Raw genomic sequence first — 20880 nt, forward strand, 5'->3', positions numbered from 1 at the left:
ACATTTTAAGGACTAGGATTGGGTGTCCGATTAGACATTTGTCGGAACCGACCGGATCGGACCTCTATAGCATATATCCTCCATACAACCGATTTTTCAGAAAAAGAGGATTTTTGTAATATCTTACCCAATTTAACAGATTGAAGCTTCACATTAGTGTTTTTTCCGTGTAGATATGACTTTTTATACCTTTCATGAAAATGAAACGGTATATTAATTTCGTCACGAAACCGAAAATTGTAAGTCCTTAAAGGAAAATAGATAGGCCCACCATTAAGTATACCGAAATAATCAGGTTGAAGAGCTGAGTTGATTTAGCCATGCCCGTCTGTCCGTCTGTCTCTTTGTATGCAAACTAGTCCCTCAATTTTTGAGATATCTTGATAAAATTTGGTGAGCGGGTGTATTTGGGTGTCCGATTAGACATTTGTCGGAACCGACCGGATCGGACCTCTATAGCATATATCCTCCATACAACCGATTTTTCAGAAAAAGAGGATTTTTGTAATATCTTACCCAATTTAACAGATTGAAGCTTCAAACTTCACCATATACTTTCGTATATTGCACGTATTGTTGCCTGAAAAAATTGATGAGATCGGTCGTATATATAGTATATATCCCCCACAACCGATTGTTCATATAAGGAACTTTTCGTAATTACTGCCCTATTTTAAGAGCTAGAGGCTTCAAATTTCACAAAATGCTTACGTATATAGCATATATTGTTGTCTGAAAAAATCATAGAGATCGGTGGTATATATATTATATACTTCATATAAACTGTCATTTTTGCCCCTTTTTTACGGCTAGAAGCTTCAAAATTCATCAAATTTCATCAAATAGTTACGTTTACGTCATATATTTTTGAAAGACGTGATTCGTAGTCATAGTTTTTACATGCAGACCACAAAAAAACGTGAAGCTTTGCATCCTCACACAGATTACCTACCTATTTTTTATTTTATATTTATCTTAAAAATCGTTTAGATATGTTCAAATTTCACCAAATGCTTACGTGTATAGCATATATTGTTGTCTGAGAAAATCACAGATACCGGTGGTATATATAGTATATATCTCATACAACCGATTGTTCAGATAAGAAACTGTGCGCAATTTCTGCCCCTTTTTAACAGCTAGACGCTTCAAATTTCACCATATGCTTACGTATATAGCATATATTGTTGTCTGAAAAAATCATAGAGATCGGTGGTATATATATTATATACCCCATATAAACTCTAATTTTTGCCCCCTTTTTACGGCTAGAAGCTTCAAAATTCATCAAATTTCATCAAATAGTTACGTTTACGTCATATATTGTTGAAATACGTGATTCGTAGTCATAGTTTTTACACGCAGACCACAAAAAACCTGAAACTTTGCATCCTCACACAAAGTACCTACATGTTTTTTATTTTATATTTATCTTAAAAATCGTTAAGATATGTAGATCTGTTCACTATATATTTCTTATCTTATACATCCGATTATTCGGAGATTACGAGCGGGATAAGATTATTGTTCAGCCCCATTCATGAAAGGTATGAAGTCTTCGGCACAGCCGAAGACAGTCCCGTTTTTACTTGTTTAAATTATTTTTTTTCTATTCGATCATTTTTCTTTCTTTTAAATGCGATTCTGTGGCTTTTCCTAATGTTCACATGTTGTTGAAAGTCTTGTGTACGCTTCCAGTAACAACTGCAACGAACGAGATATCTTTTTCAACTCTTAAGCTGATTAAAAACTATTTGAAAAACATGATGAGTGAAAATCGATTGAATGGCTGTGCATCACTAAGCATCCACCGTGATCAAATTGTTACCGTTGATGAAGTTTTAGATGAAATGGCAAAGAAAAGCCGACGTTTGCGCTTGAGTTTTTAATGTAACCTTTTTCATATATTCTAAATACACGTACTTTAATGTTAAAGCTAAAGACAACATTTTTTTTTATTTATTTAACTGAAAAAAAAAATTTTTTTTTTTAATTAGTAACAAACTTTATACTGGGATTTAAGACGTTGACTCTGACTTCTGACTTTTCACCCCGTATAACAGCTGTTATACTAAATTTCTCAAATAAATAATAGTTTAAAAAACTAAAAAAAAACAAGCTTTTATAGCTAACCGAACTAAAAAATAGAAAATAATTTTCAATTTAGTAGTAGAAGGTCAAACAATCGTGTATAGTTAATCACCTCAAAATAAAATTATAATAAAATTTAAGTTATTAACAGAATAATTTAATTCAGATTAAAAAGCGTGGGGTGCATTTGACTACATTTCATATCTTTCCTCTCAGATAGTTGCCAATAGAATGATTGTAACATTCAATATCAAGCACCTCACGCTTTTTACTGTGAATTAAACTATTCTGTTAATAACCTAAATTTTGTTATAATTTTATTTTGAGGTGATTAACTATAAACGATTGTTTGACCTTCTACTACTGTTATATAAACTCTTTTTAATTGAAAATTATTTTCTATTTTTTAGTTCGGTTAGCTATAAAAGCGTGTTTTTTTTAGTTTTTTTAAACTATTGTTTATTTTTATTTTTTTAGTTCAAGTAATTTTAAAAGTTTTAGTCGAGAGTGATGAAACCTCGAAACGCCAGCGGTCCATGGATGAATCCAACCCCACGGCACCGAAAAGGGCCAAGACGCAGGGAGGCTGGACGCGGTCTTTCGCCGAAATTGCCAAGGGTCGGCAGATCATTGGCATTATAGACGAGAGCAGCGAAGATGGCTGGATCCCGAAACAACAGTGGAAGTGGATCGGGCCGCGCTCGCTACGGTGGCCGTTAAGGTTGAGAAAGACAACCCTGGTCCACCGCCATCTTACCCCGATGCAGGGTGGTTTCAGGGCAATGTCAAGCTAATTGCCTGGGACGACGCCAGATCGGTAAACCTCTATAGGGCCGCCGTCACGCTGATAGGGGTGGTATATCCGGGCGCGCGCCTCAAGGTAGTGGAGGTGCGTGATATACCCTCACGACCAAGGGCTAGAGCCTGCGTTCCAGTGACGCAAACGGACCCAGCTGACCTCCTGGAGCTGCTCCAGGAGTACAACCCGCCACAGGTTTGGAAGTCAACCAGGATAAAACCGAGCTTGTCCTCTTCACGAGAAGGTACAAAGTACCAAATCTTACACCGCCAAGAATTGGGGGTACGTTCTTAGCGTTTAGCGATCAAGTCAAGTATTTGGGAGTCATTCTGGATAGGAAGATATTATGGAGTGGCCATATAGTGGAGCGATCCAAGAAGGCAGCAGCAGAGCTGTTCACCTGCAAGAGGGCAATTGGCACCTCCTGGGGATTCTCCCCTAAGGTGACCTACTGGATTTACACAGCCATTGTGCGCCCGATTCTTCTTTATGGTGCCTTGGCCTGGTGGCCTGCACTAGCTAAAAGTACCTATCTTAAAATGCTTCAAAAGGTGCAACGGAGTTCGGAGCTCTGCATTACCAGGGCTCTCGGCTCCACTCCAGATTCCGTTACATACATACATGGATACATAGATACATAGAAAGATACAGCCCAAGCTAATAAAAGCGTGTTAAAAAGGGTTCCAGTATGCTCTTTCGTACATGTGCCATGCATCCACTTCTATCATTAATAAAGGAATGCGTTTTTTGCATTATGTGCAAGGTTTCAAATCTATGGTCATTTGGGGTGGTCATAAGTTCAATTGACCTTATGTCCGTTAACCTTATGTCACCACACCATCACATTATTGCATTGTCATCGAGCCTTGATACGTGTGCAAATCTTCAATCAAACTTAAGGCCATTCAAAGTGGTAATAAGGCCAATTGAACTTATGGTCGTTGATCTTATGTCACCACACCATCACATTAACGCATTGTCATCGAGCCTTAATACGTGTGCAAAGTTTCAATCAAACTTATGGCCATTCAAAGTGGTAATAAGGCCAATTGACCTTATGGCCGTTGACCTTATGACACCGCACCATCACATTAATGCATTGTCATCGAGCCTTGATACGTGTGCAAAGTTTCAATCAAACTTATGGCCTTTCAAAGTGGTAATAATGCCAATTGACCTTATGGCCGTTGACCTTATGTCACCACACCATCACATTAATGCATTGTCATCGAGCCTTGATACGTGTGCAAAGTTTCAATCAAACTTGTGGCCATTCAAAGTGGTAATAAGGCCAATTGGTCTTATGGCCGTTGACCTTATGTCACCGCACCATCACATTAAGGCATTGTCATTGAGCCTTGATACGTGTGCAAAGTTTCAATCAAACTTGTGGCCATTCAAAGTGGTAATAAGGCCAATTGACCTTATGTCCGTTGACCTTATGTCACCACACCACCACATTAATGCATTGTCATTGGTCCCTGATACGTGTGCAAAGTTTCAAATTAATCAGACTTCTAGAAACCGGTGAAAATTAACCTCAAAGATTCCGTTACATACAGGCCAAGCTAATAAAAGCGTGTTAAAAATAATCAACTACACTTATTTTGAATGATGGCAATACTTATCTGACCACTACTGTACATATACAATACAATTTTCGCAGTCACCTGTAATAATACGCCGCCGTCATGAGATTAGCAATTGGTCGTTGAGTTAAACCGGTTGACAATCGTATCCATCGCATTGTATTTACATTTGTAGTTTGTATATGCCGATATTATTTTAATTACATATTTCTTATATTATAGAAAGTAGAATAATTTTGCAATTTTTTTTTTTGTGCGGAAATAACTACGTAATACCAGAGAATATCACCCTACACTACAACTACAACTAATAAAATGACAGCAGAATTTATGTACTGACAGTAAAAAAAAACTATAATAAATACACAAGAGGGGGCACGAAGTACAATACTAAAGTGATGTAGCACACATATCGTGCTCGCATGCTCCTAAATAGAGATGCCAAATCTTTAGAGAGAAATTGCACAAAATTTGTTACAAATTTCTCCTACTGTGACTTTATGACTGTAGTTAAGTGTTCGGTGTAAATTTTTTGAATACCTAAACACATGGAAAATATGTTTTTGTAATTTAAGCTGTTAATTTTCAAAGCGTTCTTATTCGTTCTTAATTCACAAAAGTGTAATAGGGCTTTTTAAAAGTGGCTAACTCTGTTGTGATTGGTACTTGGTTAGGTTAGATTGCACTGTTCGGTCTGTGAGGACCTCACATAAAACTAACAAGTTCATACTAATCTAAATTTTTCTCAAAAACCAAACTGAAAACCCCTACCATAAACCCTTTAAACTCCGCCCTAGAATATACTAGAAGTTTTCTAGGGCATATGGTACTTTTTGCTTTTAGATCTGACAACTATGTCACTCCTTATAGCTGGTGTCTTAGCCTGGCGGTCGCAGGACACGAGGACAGTACGTGCTGAATCGTTTCGTTTTGCAACCCGCATTTCAAACATCAGCTGTCACGGACGAGACCTTATTTAAAGCACGTGACGCCAGAAGACAGTGTCAAGCCAAAATACCGATCATGAGCCTACAGTCCTCTCATTTTAGAAATAAAAGTAACTTTGTTAGTCGAATTAAGGATGAAACGATACTATGAAAGTATCGATACATGTACTTGTGAGTAGCATCGAATGAATCGACACCTACTAGGTATCGGATCAAAAGTATCGATTCTTACTTATATCGGTTTCTTAAGTCTAATGCCTGAGCAGTTGGTTGATAACCAGCGTCCACAGTAGAGGTAGTGTCCAAATCTGCCTTTTTAGACATATTTACAATAAAATAAATAAATAAATGTAAGGGGCAATAACCTCCAAAGAGATTTTAGGCCGAGCTTCTCTTCCAATTTGCGTCATGCCGCCTTTTAATTTTTCCTACAAATTGGCGGGACCTTCTTGTTTTATGACGACTCCGAACGGCATCTGCAAGGCAGACAAGTTTTCACTGAGAAGCTTTTCATGGCAGAAATACCCTCGGAGTGCTTGCCAAACACTGCCGAGGGACGACCCCGCTTAGAAAAATTTTCTTCTAATTGGAAAAACTTGTTTCTAAAAGGGCCTACCAAATTGAATTTACTTTGAATCTTTTGAAACACTAAAACCAACTCAGGTGTACACAGGGAGTTCTTCAAACGATATTTGAAATATAATGTCCCTTGGCAGTATTCTGAAAGATGCCAGCCGCAATAGCACAATTCTCTACGTGCATTTATGAATTTTATTAAATTTTAGACAATTTTGTAAGTACATATATTTAACAAAGTATCCAGAGCAAGAAAACGCTCAAAAATTTTTTTATTTTCCTCTGGTAAGCCAAAATTGAACATTTTGATACTCAGCGTGCTTTGGACACAGTGTATATTAACTTTGATTGGATAACGGTTGGTTGTACAGGTATAAAGGAATCGAGATAGACATAGAAAGTCATCAGTATCGAAAAAAAATTTGATTGAGTAATGTCCGTCCGTCCATCTGTCCGTTAACACGATAACTTGAGTAAATTTTGAGGTATCTTGATGAAATTTGGTATGTAGGTTCCTGCGCACTCATCTCAGTTCGCTATTTAAAATGAACGATATCGGACTATAACCACGCCCACTTTTTCGATATCGAAAATTTCGAAAAACCGAAAAAGTGCGATAATTCATTACCAAAGACGGATAAAGCGATGAAACTTGGTATGTGGGTTGATCTTATGACGCAGAATAGAAAATTTGTAAAATTTTGGAACATGGGCGTAGCACCACCCACTTTTAAAAGAAAGTAATTTAAAAGTTTTGAAAGCTCTAATTTGGCAGTCGGTGAAGATATCATAATGAAATTTGGCAGGAACGTTACTACTATTTCTCTACATGTGCTAAATAAAAATTAGCAAAATCGGATGAAGAACACGCCCACTTTAAAAAAATTTTTTTTAAGTCAAATTGTACCATAAAATTGAATATCTTTACAGTATATAAGTCAATTATATCAAGATTCAACTCCAGTAATGATATGGTGCAATAAAATACAAAAATAAAAGAAAACTTCAAAATGGGTGGTGGCTCCGCCCTTTTTCATTTAATTTGTCTAGAATACTTTTAATGCCATACGTCGAACAAAAATTTACCAATCCTTGTGAAATTTGGTAGGGCCATAGATTTTATGACGATAACTGTTTTCTGTGAAAACGGGCGAAATCGGTTGAAGCCACGCCCAGTTTTTATACACTGTCGACCGCCTGTCCTTCCGCTCGGCCGTTAACACGATAACTTGAGCAAAAATCGATATATCTTTACTAAACTTAGTTCACGTACTTATCTGAACTCACTTTATCTTGGTATAAAAAATGGCCGAAATCCGACTATGACCACGCCCACTTTTTCGATATCGAAAATTACAAAAAATAAAAAATATGCCATAATTCTATACCAAATACGAAAAAAGGAATGAAATATGGTAATTGGATTGGTTTATTGACGCAAAATATAACTTTATAAAAAAACCTTTTTAAAATGGGTGTGACAAAAGCCTTTGGAATCTTGGCAGGAATACTGTTCGTGGTATTACATATATAAATAAATTAGAAGACCCGGCAGACGTTGTACTGCCCTAAATTTGGCCTATCTGCATACATTTTAATAAGCTTTTTCCGTCTGACTCTGCCCTCTGCCCTCTCCCCTCTTCACTTTTTCCTAATCCTTTTATTCACTCCTCCCTCCGTCTTTTTCGCTTCATCTATCTCCATCTTCATCTCATTCTATCTCTTTCTCAATCTCCTTCTCTCTTTTCTCCTCTCAATTTCTTCTCATTCTTCTGCATCCCTTATTGCCTGTACCAGAGGGTGGTATGCATGTCATTCCAGTCCCAGTCCCAGTCCCACTCCGAGCCTCAGTCCCTATGACTAATCCCAGTCCCATTCCGTCTCTGGATAATATATTATTCTGTACTAAAGCACTCATCAACAGCTTTCATTTGATATCCATATTGTATAAACACATTCTAGGGGTACTCGGGTCCACGTTTCGGCCTATATCTCGAGACCCTGTACGTCGATCGCAACCAAACCTATGTAGTAACCACCGCGTGAGGTTTACGCAACTTGTGTGAAAGTTTGAACAAAATCGACCGACGCATCTCACACCGGCGACCAACTAACACACATTTTAGCCTTTCTTTTTATATATATAGATTTTTATTTTTCACACTTTACTATAATATTAAAACGAAATGCAGATTTTCGTTGCTTTTGAAATTCGGCTTAAAAATTGCACATGGAACAAATAAAGACTCTCCTGAATTAAAAAAAAATGTCATAGTACCTCTAAATCGCGGGCCCCCTCAGAAACCCCGGGCCCGGGGCTAACCCCCCACCTTCTCGGCAGGCCTGGTGATGTGCTATACTTGATATCATCCGCTATAATATTTTTTATTGATAAGCACGTTGTTTAATTAAACGCCAACCAATTAAACGGAAGTATATCCGCACCACCTGAAAATGTGAGTGCCGGTGCTTATACGTAACATTTTATTATTACCTATTACCTATAGAACCAAAGCCCACTCCCTTTTAAAATACTCATTAACACCTTTCATTTGATTCCCATATCGTACAAACACATTTTAGAGTCACCCCTGGTCCACCATTATGGCGATATCTTGAAAAGTCGTACACCTATAGAACTAAGGCCCACTCCGTTTTAAAATACTCATTAACACCTTTCATTTGATTCCCATATCGTACAAACACATTCTATAGTCACCCCTGGTCCACTTTTATGGCGATATCTCGAAAAGGCGTCCACCTAAAGAACTAAGGCCCACTCCGTTTTAAAATACTCATTAACATCTTTCATTTGATTCCCATATCGTACAAACACATTCTAGAGTCACCCCTGGTCCACCTTTATGGCAATATCTGGAAAAGGCGTCCACCTATAGAACTAAGGCCCACTCCCTTTTAATATACTCATTAACATCTTTCATTTGATTCCCATATCGTACAAACACATTATAGAGTCACCCCTGGTCCATTTTTATTGCGATATCTCGACAAGGCGTCTTTCTATAGAACTATGGCCCACTCCCTTTTAAAATACTCTTTAATACCTTCCATTTGATACCCATGTCATACAAACACCATCCAGGGTTACCCTAGGTTCATTTTCCTACATGGTAATTTTCCCTTATTTTGACTCCAAAGCTCTCAGCTGAGTATGTAATGTCCGGTTACACCCGAACTTAGCCTTCCTTACTTGTTTAATATTCATTTTGTATAGAAAAGCTCTACCGAGATGCGTGATGCAACCATAAATTTAAGCTTGGACCCTTAAAGAAACGCCCAGAAAATCCCGTCATGTTTGAATTAATGCATGCAAATTACATCTGGAGAAAAATTTTGTAAAGAAAATTAATAATAAAACATAAAAAAAATGATTTCAAATAAAAAAACGTTAATGGGAAAATAAGCGTTGCAATGGGAAAATAAGCGTTGCAATGGGAAAATAAGCGTTGAGCGTTTTTGTATGATCAGGATACTAAGCTTTAACATGAAAATATAATTCTATCAAAATTGGCAAATTCTTCGCCATTTGGCAACACTGCAGCTGAAGCAAATGTTTTCAGGCACAATGTGGCTTCCACAATCACCCGCCCCCCCCCCCCCCCCCCCCCCCCCCACAAACAACATTCGACAGCGACTGCTACCCGGCGAATAACGCGTTTGTTGTGGGCCATTCAATGTTGCCTGCGCTCTTACCGGTTCGTTTTTTGTTTTCTAATAAAAACTCTTCTTATCTAGTGTAACTGCTCTATGAGAGTTTCACTATGGTCAATTTGAGGAACATTTTGTTTGGTTTTTAAAATAAGCGGCCTGTTATCACCATTTTTGCAAAATAAAAAACAAAAACATAAAATCTTATTTCAATTAATTTATAGGCATATGTTTCCATGCTTGCGGTCAAAGTCAAGACCGTACGTATTGAGAGTAGATGTGAAGAAAAATTACTGCGGCTGACTTCGTTATGGTTGTAAAATAAATAGTTAATATATGTGTATTTTTATCAATATAAATAAATATTTAAAAATGAGTACAATAAGCGCGTGCCACAATAGAAATTTACCTATTTAATACCACACCACCCGCTACTTAACCGTATAGTACATCCTAGGTTCTGTAATATTAAATTTTATAATTGGTATTTGACTGATTCGGCTGCTATCCATATTGAAGTTAATACGAGATTTCAAAGTGACCACATTCTACAGAAAAAGGAGTTCGCAAACTCGTATTTCTTACTCTTTAAAGGAACCATTTGCTTTCGTGTCAGCTGTATTACTTGACATATCCATTTTGGAATATAGGACGATAGAACCATCATAAAACCACGGATCCTGTAGGATTATTGCCTTGTAGCTAGTGATAGAACTTTTAGAAAAAGTATCGATATCGGTACTTATTCAAAATACTCGGAGCAAAGTATCGGTGCTAGTAATCATACTCAGTAGGGTGAGAAGAGAACGTCTCCTGCTGATGCGCTTATTGCCTTAGTGGGAATACCTCCAACACTCGCTGCACTAAGACTTCAATATATCTATGAGCTAAAGAGCGGAAACATGACAGGGCACATGATAGTAATAGGAAAATTCATAGGAAATCCCATATTGCAATTACGTGATGCAATGGCCCCTAGGTTTAGAATCTCACGGAATTTTGAGGTGTCCATTGTGAACAAAACTCTTTGAGAAACAGGGTATCTATATACTGACCCTGACAGGCTTCTGATTCACGCATGGATCACAATTTAATGGCGGACAAACGGAAGCTGATATTTATAGGCCGAACTTCAATAAATCGAGACCAATGAGATGCTACCCCACTATTTTCCATGCAGAAATCCATGCAATAGAAGTGTGCGGTAGAGAATGTCTACGAAGAGGCTTATTCTCGAGGAATGTATTCATTATTTCAAAGACAGGCAGCCTTATGTACCTTAAAGTCTTACGAAATTACTTCTAAGCTAGTGGATGAATGCATTAGAGCCCTAAATGATCTGGCAGCCAAAAAAAAAGGTTTTGTTAGGATGGGCTCCTACCGAACAAGCTGAAATAAATTCTTATATATATGCGTAAGAGGCTATTCTTACCAAATTTCATGGCATCCAACGTCTTTTGGAGATATTAACTTAAAAGGAGCAGACCAGGATCATTTAATTTTTTTTAAACTTTCGCACTTTTCACTACCATATTTCTACTGGCAGTGTAGTTGTAACGTATACCAACCATAAAAATATAACAAAATTGTTAATATTAAACCTTTAAGCAATGATTCGAAATTACCGGAATAGGGCTTGCTGTTTACAATGTCCATCCAGAAATAAGTAGATCCTACAGGCTGCCAGGTCACTGCAGTGTCTTTCAGGCGGAAGTTGTAGCCATGAAGAAAGCAGCAGATTTTCTGAAGGAAGCGTGCTTAAGCTACAGTCTCATCAATATATATGTACATATATGATAGCCAAAAGTCAAGAAGTGTCCTGGAATGCAAAGAAGCACTAGAGAGAGACTTCGCTCAGGCCGGACCATACATCTAGACTAGGTTCCCGATCATAAAGGGATAGAAGGCCAAGAAAAGGCCGATGACTTGGGAAAGGGCACCCTCCTTGGTGTGGACAGAAGGGCATGGCTGCAAAATTTCTAAGACCATGTGCAAATCATACGCCGTTGTACTCACAAAGTTGGTTATATCTCTAAAAAAAAAAGGAGTAAGGCTCACGATGGTCATGCTAACTGGACACTGCCTTCTGGCGTCACATGCTTATAGATTAGGCCTCGTCAGTAACAGTAGATGAATTAAGTGCGAGCTAAAGGAAGAAACGGTTGAGCACGTTCTGTGTTCGCGAGGTCAATGCTCCAGCTACCAGGGGCAGGATAGTGGCCAGATTTCGAGGCAGCGACTAAGCTAGGTCCTAGAGAATTTCTAGTATTTGCAGAGAGCAGGGAGTTATTCAATAACATAAGTCCTGTTACCTAATTGAGGGTTTTCCGTTTGGTCGTCAAACAAATTCTCGCAACACTATGGACACAAGTCTATCTGAGGTCTTTATTGTGCCTGGGCAACCACGCTACTGTCGGCAGCCATAATTTCAAAGAGTAAACTACTTCGTTTATTTGGGAACCAGCATTTACACTAACAACAACATCAGCTCTGAATTCCAGCGAAGAATCACCCTTACCAATAAATGCTACTTTGGACTAGGTAGGCAATTGAAAAGTAAAGTCCTCTCTCGGCAAACGAAAGTCATGCTCTACAAGTCACTTATCGTTCCTGTCCTGCTATATGGTGCAGAAGCATGGACCATGACAACATCAGATGAAGCGGCTCAGGGAGTGTTCGGGAGAAAAGTTCTTCGAAAGATTTATGGACCTATACGCATTGGCGATGGCGAGTACCGAAGAAGATTTAATAATGAGCTGTACTAGCTTTACGCAGACATCAATATATGTGACCCGACCTATGAAAAGGTGGCTTATGACTAAAAAAAAAGAAAACTACTAAGAAAGTGGAGAAATGCATTGTTTATCTTTAACAGCTGTTTCTCGCAATTTCTTTTTTGAGTCATAAGCCACCCTTTCATAGGCCGGGTCACATATGTAGTTCAGCGAATTAAAACGCAGCGGCTACGCTGGCTAGGTCATATTATGGGAATGAAAGATGACGCCCCGGCTAAGTAAGTTTTTTCTCGGAGCCCGCCTATGGAAGCAGAGGAAGAGGGCGCTCCCACTCTACTGGAAGGACCATGCGGAAAACGATTTAAACTCCCTTGGTGTGACCAATTGGCGCCAGTTGGCAGAGGGAAGAAGCGACTGGCGCGCCTCGTTAGACGGCCATAACCGTTTAATCGGTTAAGCGCCAATTATTAACCGTGTTTGTTAATGCACTGTCGGTTTTTTTAAATTTTCGATATTGAAAATGTGGGTGTTGCTATAACCTGATTTTGGCCATTTTCAATAGGAATATGTACTCGTTGACGCTGCGAATTGCATCCAAAAAAATTTTACAGCAGAACGGAAAAACTCAATTGAATGAAAATGTCACTCCACATTCTACATTTAGAAATGTATTGAAAATTATAGAGTAAGCAGGGCCCGTATCGTGTTCTACGATCACGTATCGAAAAGCAATTTCACTCAAACGATAAATATGAAACTGTCAAAAGATTTGTGAAAATTATAAGTTTTGGATCAAGTGACTACTGGTAGCCGCCATTTCACTTATTTCCCTAATCCGATTAACCATTTATTGCGGTTTAAAAAATTTATTTCTTCTTGTTTTTAGAAATTTTTAGTGATTCTGGATAATAACAACATAATTTTCTTTTACCACCATGATCGGAATAGTCTTACATTCCACCATTATCAAAAATCGTATTAAGTGACAAGTGGAGTTAGCAGTTTTTACCGCATCGTCGACAATATCTCGAGCTCAAATAAGCACATGTACCATATTTGGTGAAGATACCTCAATTTTTGCTCAAGTAATTGTGTAAATGGACTCTCCTTTACAGCACTTAAACCTTTAAACCATTCGTAACAGGTAAAGTGTCGGAGGAAAGTAACGATACTTTACTCAGTACTTTATAAAAAAAATTTCTTTGGAAAAGTGTCGATACTACTCACTCAATACTCGTTTCGTTCTATCAATAGACATAAACCGTTTTTTCTTTTACCTTAAATGTTTGAAAAAACTATGAGCTATCGAAGGCCATGATATCGGTTCTCAAACCGGGTACCATCTAAAGTGTTGCCAGAATACACATATTTCCATCAAAAGAAGATTCTCAACAAATATTCCTCTCCCAACGCAAATGGCGCTAGCCAATTTGTGAAATTCGTTGAAAATGTATTCTATTTAGACATCTTTATTTATAGATATCGGCTTTTTTTTTAAATTGCAGCTTTTACGGACGGAATGTACCGCTCAGACGTACATGGTCAAGCAAAAACATTTTCGACACTAATAATTTGTACATATATGCAGAAGTTTATGTCTATTTCGATTCTTTTACAGAGTTAAATAAAATAAATAAATGTAAGGCGCGATAACCTCCGAAGAGATCTAAGGCCGAGCTTCTCTTCCAATTTGCGTCGTGCTCCTCTTGATTTTCCCTACAAATTGGCCGGACGGGACCTACATGTTTTATGCCGACTCCGAACGGCATCTGCAAGGCAGATGAGTTTTCACTGAGAGCTTTTCATGGCAGAAATACACCCGGAGCGCTTGCCAGTCACTGCCGAGGGGCGACCCCGCTTAGAAAAATTTTCTTTTAATTGAAAAACCTTATTTCTAAAATTTTGATGTTGCTTTACCCGGGAGTTGAACCCAGGGCATACGGTGTGATAGGCGGAGCACGCTACCATCACACCACGGTGGCCGCCAAGCTGGGTCTAAAAATGTATGTTGGTAGAGGATATTTCTTTTCTAATATACATATTACTGATAGAGAAATTTTCAAAATAAGAATTAATACCATTTAATACCAATTTCACACATAGAGCTAATGAAATAACTAGTCAAGTTTTCTACATTAAAGCATGATACAAAAAAGAAGGGTTCCACTCAAAATTTTTTGACGTATTTGGGGATTTTTGAAGTTTCATAATGTTTGTTGTTTTGCCAGAAGCGTTGCCATGCCGTTACTGTTTAAGGGGAAATTGTGGTTTTTCGAGATGAAAAATTCCTTTAGGATGAAAACGTAATGGTCACCTGAGACAATAATAATAGGCTTTAGCACGATTTATGTGCATATACATATATCGTTTGAGAATACAGTAAAACATGCAATTTTATTGAAAAATAGTAGATAATGACTCATACATTGGTAAATGACTCATATCTTCATGGCAGCTTGACCACTAGACAGAAAAAAGAATACACGAAAAATCCTGTTGTTCTAGCATGGCCCTATTACCATGCCGCTACAGTGGATATTTCTCAAGGCATGTTGAGAAAAGGTGTACCTCCAAAGTCTGCACACCTATGTCAATGCTACAAGGGCACAGAGTGTGTATAGGCGGGGCTGCCCCAAGGTGACCCCTGGTACAACGGGCAAAAACACTCGCATAACTAGTGGCTAACCTGCAGAGCTACAGGGTAATGTTCTCCCTAAAATATGGTTTGACAATTCCCTCCTAAAGCGCAACGCTTGAATTATACAATAAATAAAAAAATAACAAAGGTGGACTTGTAGCCAAGAAATTGCGGCGTTGGTTTATAAGGACCTCCTTTGAGCAAGCAATTGACAAACTTGTATATTTTGTAAAAATTTTCTGAGCAAACGTACAGACATTTAAGAAGGCTATATTCCCTTGCTTTGCATACTTCGATCCATGTTTTTTCCAACAAAACAATTTTCGGGAGCTCGAAAAACTTATTAAAAATGTTCTTTCCTCGGCTATTTCGTATTAAATTTTTTCCAAGACATGGGTCTAATTTTTTTTCTTTTTTATTTAAAATAACTATGAAAGTAATTTAGTCGTATTCGTTAATACGAAATCCATCAAAATTAGAAAAATTCGTAACATTTTTTCAATCTGGTAGCTTATTTTTGGTGAAATTGTCATTGTCCCCGGAAAAGTCAAGTGGCTAACGTCACACTAAATGAACTACATCCATTTTTTGTACCATGCATTAAAGCCTTCATTGAACTCAATCCTCGATACAAATTCCAAATTCCTAATTATCTCATTATTGCTTTATTGTAGGGCCAATGGAGTCAAAAATCTAGTAAGTTTTGCTTGATTGGTCGGATTTTATTGTCAATGTAACAAATGCCAATCAAAAACAATTATTTTGAATAATTTACAAAAAAATAAAAATTCTATTTTCGCTGCTTTTGCAGCAAAAGATAATATGGCTTCTTGGAAAATATACACATATGTACATATGTATTTGGTTAAGTGCAACATCAATGAGTAGTTGCGCCTCCATTTTATTTTGATTGTCATTATAGTTAAGGAGGAAACGGCTGCTATCCAATTTAACTATTTTTTTTTTTTTTTTTTTTTTGTAAAATCGTAGTTTTTTGTTTGGGCTGTGTGAAAAGGAAAACTCAGTTGTTTCATTAAACAAAATTGTGCTTCAAATTTTTATACTCAGTTGAGCAGAGCTCACAGAGTATATTAACTTTGATTGGATAACGGTTGGTTGTACAGGTATAAAGGAATCGAGATAGATATACATAGACTTCCATATATCAAAATTATCAGTATCGAAAAAAAATTCGATTGAGCCATGTCCGTCCGTCCGTCCGTCTGTCCGTTAACACGATAACTTGAGTAAATTTTGAGTTATCTTGATGAAATTTGGTATGTAGGTTCCTGGGCACTCATCTCAGATCGCTATTTAAAATGAACGATATTGGACAATAACCACGCCCACTTTATAGATATCGAAAATTTCGAAAAATCGAAAAAGTGCGATAATTCATTACCAAATACGGATTAAGCGATGAAACTTAGTAGGTGAGTTGAACTTATGACGCAGACTAGAAAACTAGTAAAATTTTGGACAATGGGCGTGGCACCGCCCACTTTTAAAAGAAGGTAATTTAGAAGTTTTGCAAGCTGTAATTTGGCAGTCGTTGAAGATATCATGATGAAATTTGGCACGAACGTTACTCTTACTACTATATGTCTGCCTTATAAAAATTAGCAAAATCGGAGAACGACCACGCCCACTTTTTAAAAAATTTTTTTTTAAATTCAAATTTTAAAAGAAAAGTTAATATCTTTACAGTATATAAGTAAATTATGTCAACATTCAACCCCAGTAATGATATGTTGCAACAAAATACAAAAATAAAAGAAAATTTCAAAATGGGCGTGGCTCCGCCCTTTTTCATTTAATTTGTCTAGGATACTTTTAATGCGATAAGTCGAAGAAAAATTTACCAATCCTTGTGAAATTTGGTAGAGGCTTAGATTCTAGGACGATAACTGTTTCCTGTGAAAAAGGGCGAAATCGGTTGAAGCCACGCCAAGTTTTTATACACAGTCGACCGTCTGTCTTTCCGCTCGGCCGTTAACACGATAACTATATCTTTACTAAACTCAGTTCACGTACTTATCGGAACTCACTTTGAGTGTAAAAAATGGCGGAAATCCGACTATGACCACGCCCACTTTTTCGATATCGAAAATTACGAAAAATGAAAAAATGCCATAATTATATACCAAATACGAAAAAAGGGATGAAACATGGTAATTGTATTGGTCTATTGACGCAAAATATAACTTTAGAAAAAAACTTGGTAAAATGGGTGTGACACCTACCATATTAAGTAGAAGAAAACGAAAAAGTTTTGCAGGACGAAATCGAAAGCCCTTGGAATCTTGGAAGGAATACTCTTCGTGGTATTACATATATAAATAAATTAGCGGTACCCGACAGATGATCTTGATCACCCTGGTCCACATTTTGGTCGATATTTCGAAAACGCCTTCACATATACAACTAAGGGCCACTCCCTTTTAAAACCCTCATTAATACCTTTAATTTGATACCCATATCGTACAAACACATTCTAGAGTTACCCCTGATCCACGTTTATGGCGATATCTCGAAAAGGCGTCCACATATAGAACTAAGGCCCACTTTTTTTTCAAATACTCATTAACACCTTTCATTTGATACCCATATCGTACAAACAAATTCTAGAGTCACCCCTGGTCCACCTTTATGGCGATATCTTGAAAAGGCGTCCACCTATAGAACTAAGGCCCACGCCCTTTTAAAATACTCATTAACACCTTTCATTTGATACCCATATTGTACAAACAAATTCTAGAGTCACCCCTGGTCCACCTTTATGGCGATATCTCGAAAAGGCGTCCACCTATAGAACTAAGGCCCACACCCTTTTAAAATACTCATTAACACCTTTCATTTGATACCCATATTGTACAAACAAATTCTAGAGTCACCCCTGGTCCACCTTTATGGCGATATCTCGAAAAGGCGTCCACCTATAGAACTAAGGCCCACACCCTTTTAAAATACTCATTAACACCTTTCATTTGATTCCCATATCGTACAAACAAATTCTAGAGTCACCCCTGGTCCATCTTTATGGCGATATCTCGAAGAGGCGTCCATCTATAGAACTTAGGCCACGCCCTTTTAAAATACTCATTAATACCTTTCATTTGATTCCCATATCGTACAAAAAAATTCTAGAGTCACCCCTGGCCCACCTTTATGGCGATATCTCGAAAAGGCATCCACCTATAGAACTAAGGCCCACTCCCCTTTAAAATACTCATTAACACCTTTCATTTGATACCCATATCGTACAAAAAAATTCTAGAGTCACCCCTGGTCCACCTTTATGGCGATATCTCGAAAAGGCGTCCACCTATAGAACTAAGGCCCACACCCTTTTAAAATACTCATTAACACCTTTCATTTGATTCCCATATCGTACAAACAAATTCTAGAGTCACCCCTGGTCCACCTTTATGGCGATATCTCGAAAAGGCGTCCACCTATAGAACTAAGGCCCACACCCTTTTAAAATACTCATTAACACCTTTCATTTGATACCCATGTCGTACAAACAAATTCTAGAGTCAGGCCTGGTCCACCCTTATGGCGATATCCCTAAATGGCGTCGACCTATGGAACAATGGCCTACTCCCTTTTAAAATACTCTTTAATACTTTCCATTTGATACCCATGTCATACAAACACATTCCGGGGTTACCCTAGGTTCTTTTTACAACATGGTGATTTTCCCTTACTTTGTCTCCACAGCTCTCAACTGAGTATGTAATGTTCGGTTACACCCGAACTTAGCCTTCCTTACTTGTTAAAAAAAAAAAATAAATGTAAGGCGCGATAACCTCCGAAGAGATCTAAGGCCGAGCTTCTCTTCCAATTTGCGTCGTGCTCCTCTTGATTTTCCCTACAAATTGGCCGGACGGGACCTACATGTTTTATGCCGACTCCGAACGGCATCTGCAAAGCAGATGAGTTTTCACTGAGAGCTTTTCATGGCAGAAATACACCCGGAGTGCTTGCCAAACACTGCCGAGGGGCGACCCCGCTTAGACAAATTTTCTTCTAATTGAAAAATCTTATTTCTAAAATTTTGATGTTGCTTTGCCCGGGAGTTGAACCCAGGGCATACGGTGTGATAGGCGGAGCACGCTACCATCACACCACGGTGGCCGCTTACTTGTTAAAGCTGATATTAATTAAACATATGAGAAAAAAGTCAGGGATCATTTTATCATCAAAAACTCATTTTCGTAAAATGGCTAACGGTGGGTATTATTACTAAAACTTATTTATTTTCATTTACCTTAAACGTTTACGGCGTTCCATCAAATCAATTTGCACACGAGATTCATTTTTCATCTTTTGTGGAACCTCATCGTGTGCCTCGTTACCTTCATCATGGCCATTGGCTTCGATTTCGTCTCCAACCTGTAAGAAAAAACAAAAAATATTAGCAATATCTAAATTTAAATCAATATACATATGCAAGAATAAGTGACCTCTGCCCGCTCCGCAACATAATCGAACCTTGCAGAAAGCGCTAATTACCACGGAATCAGCCGGCTTAATATCGCATATAAAGTTCTATCTCGAGAACTTTGAGAAAGAATTGAGCCAACCGTCGAAAAATAGAAAAAATACACTCGGAGTGTTTGCCAAACCACTGTTGTTAAGGAATTCCTGCAGTTTTGCAGGTTTGTCATTAGGCACGAGAATTCTCATGCCCGTTGTAGCAGGGGCAACCCCCGTCTATACACATAATATGCCCTTTTAACATTTGCATGTCGTTGGAGGTGACGTCCTGCCACACACAGCAAACAAAAGACAGAAATAGCACACCCTTGACCTTTTAGCAAGGGCGTCATGCCACACACTGCAGACTTTAGAATTTATGGTACACTTTTTCTCAACCTGCTACACAATGCAGACTTTGTGGTATACTTTTTGTCAATGTGTGGGATACATTGTAAACTAAATGTCTTGAGAAATATCCCCTGAAGAGGCTTGATAATGGGCATGGTAATAGTGTCATGAGGAAGCACTTTTTGAATTCGGTATCTTGCCCCTACTAGAACAACAGTTATGTTTTCTAATATATTTTGATGTTACGTACGAATTCTACAACTTTTTTTTTCTTACCAAAAGGTTATACATAACAACCAGTCTTACACTTGGAGACGCAGCCTCCAGTTTCGGTTCCGTTGGACCAAAACTGCATACTGTTTATATATGAAAAGCCTAACAAACGTTTGTTCTTTGTCCTACCTACATAAACACACTATAGAAAATTAGATTAGCAAACGCAACAATCGTTTCATATTAATTCTAAACCTTTGTCCTACCTACATAGACACATTAGAAAATAAGTATGGAAATCTAATGCTTGATTTTTATTAGATCAAAATGACTGACATCAAAAAATACCTCGAACTGACCCGCTGGTTAGTTGGGATCAATGGCGTTGCCATTATGTCACATAACTGATTGAAGTCAATAAAGCAGTGCGTGGTCAAATCCAAACATTTTTTTATTTCTTTTACAACCTATTGTCGAATTTTAGCAGCACTATGTTGTTAGTCAATAAAGGCACAACAATAATAAAGCAAGCTGCCACTCTTGTGTACATGAACAAATCCATCATCATTTACACACACACATACAAGGCAACGAAGAGATATCTCACAAACATATGTAATCATCAGCCGAAGTAGTTACTCACACATACACTTGCATATGGCTATAAGGAAAACATAAACTACAAATATATGTACATGTATATAGATGGTAACCAAGCAGGAGATACAAAAGTTCTAGAAGGTGAAACGTCTAGACCTTAGGAGAAATATGCGAACGAAGCAACGGAGAG

The 20880-nt window shown here is 37.8% G+C and overlaps 1 protein-coding gene across 3 annotated transcripts in view; it reads right to left on the reverse strand.

The window, feature by feature from the left end:
* ACC (acetyl-CoA carboxylase) overlaps positions 1-20880 on the reverse strand; it is a 156103-nt gene that overhangs the window by 72673 nt on the left and 62550 nt on the right. For all 3 annotated transcript variants that reach the window (XM_067776428.1, XM_067776426.1, XM_067776425.1), the window contains one exon: positions 19318-19442. In XM_067776428.1, coding sequence (XP_067632529.1) covers positions 19318-19442 — 125 coding nt within the window. The remainder of the gene's footprint in view (positions 1-19317; positions 19443-20880) is intronic.

The sequence above is a fragment of the Eurosta solidaginis genome, chromosome 3 (assembly GCF_040869045.1).
Source record: "Eurosta solidaginis isolate ZX-2024a chromosome 3, ASM4086904v1, whole genome shotgun sequence".
In the NCBI taxonomy this organism is placed as follows: Eukaryota; Metazoa; Arthropoda; class Insecta; order Diptera; family Tephritidae; genus Eurosta; species Eurosta solidaginis.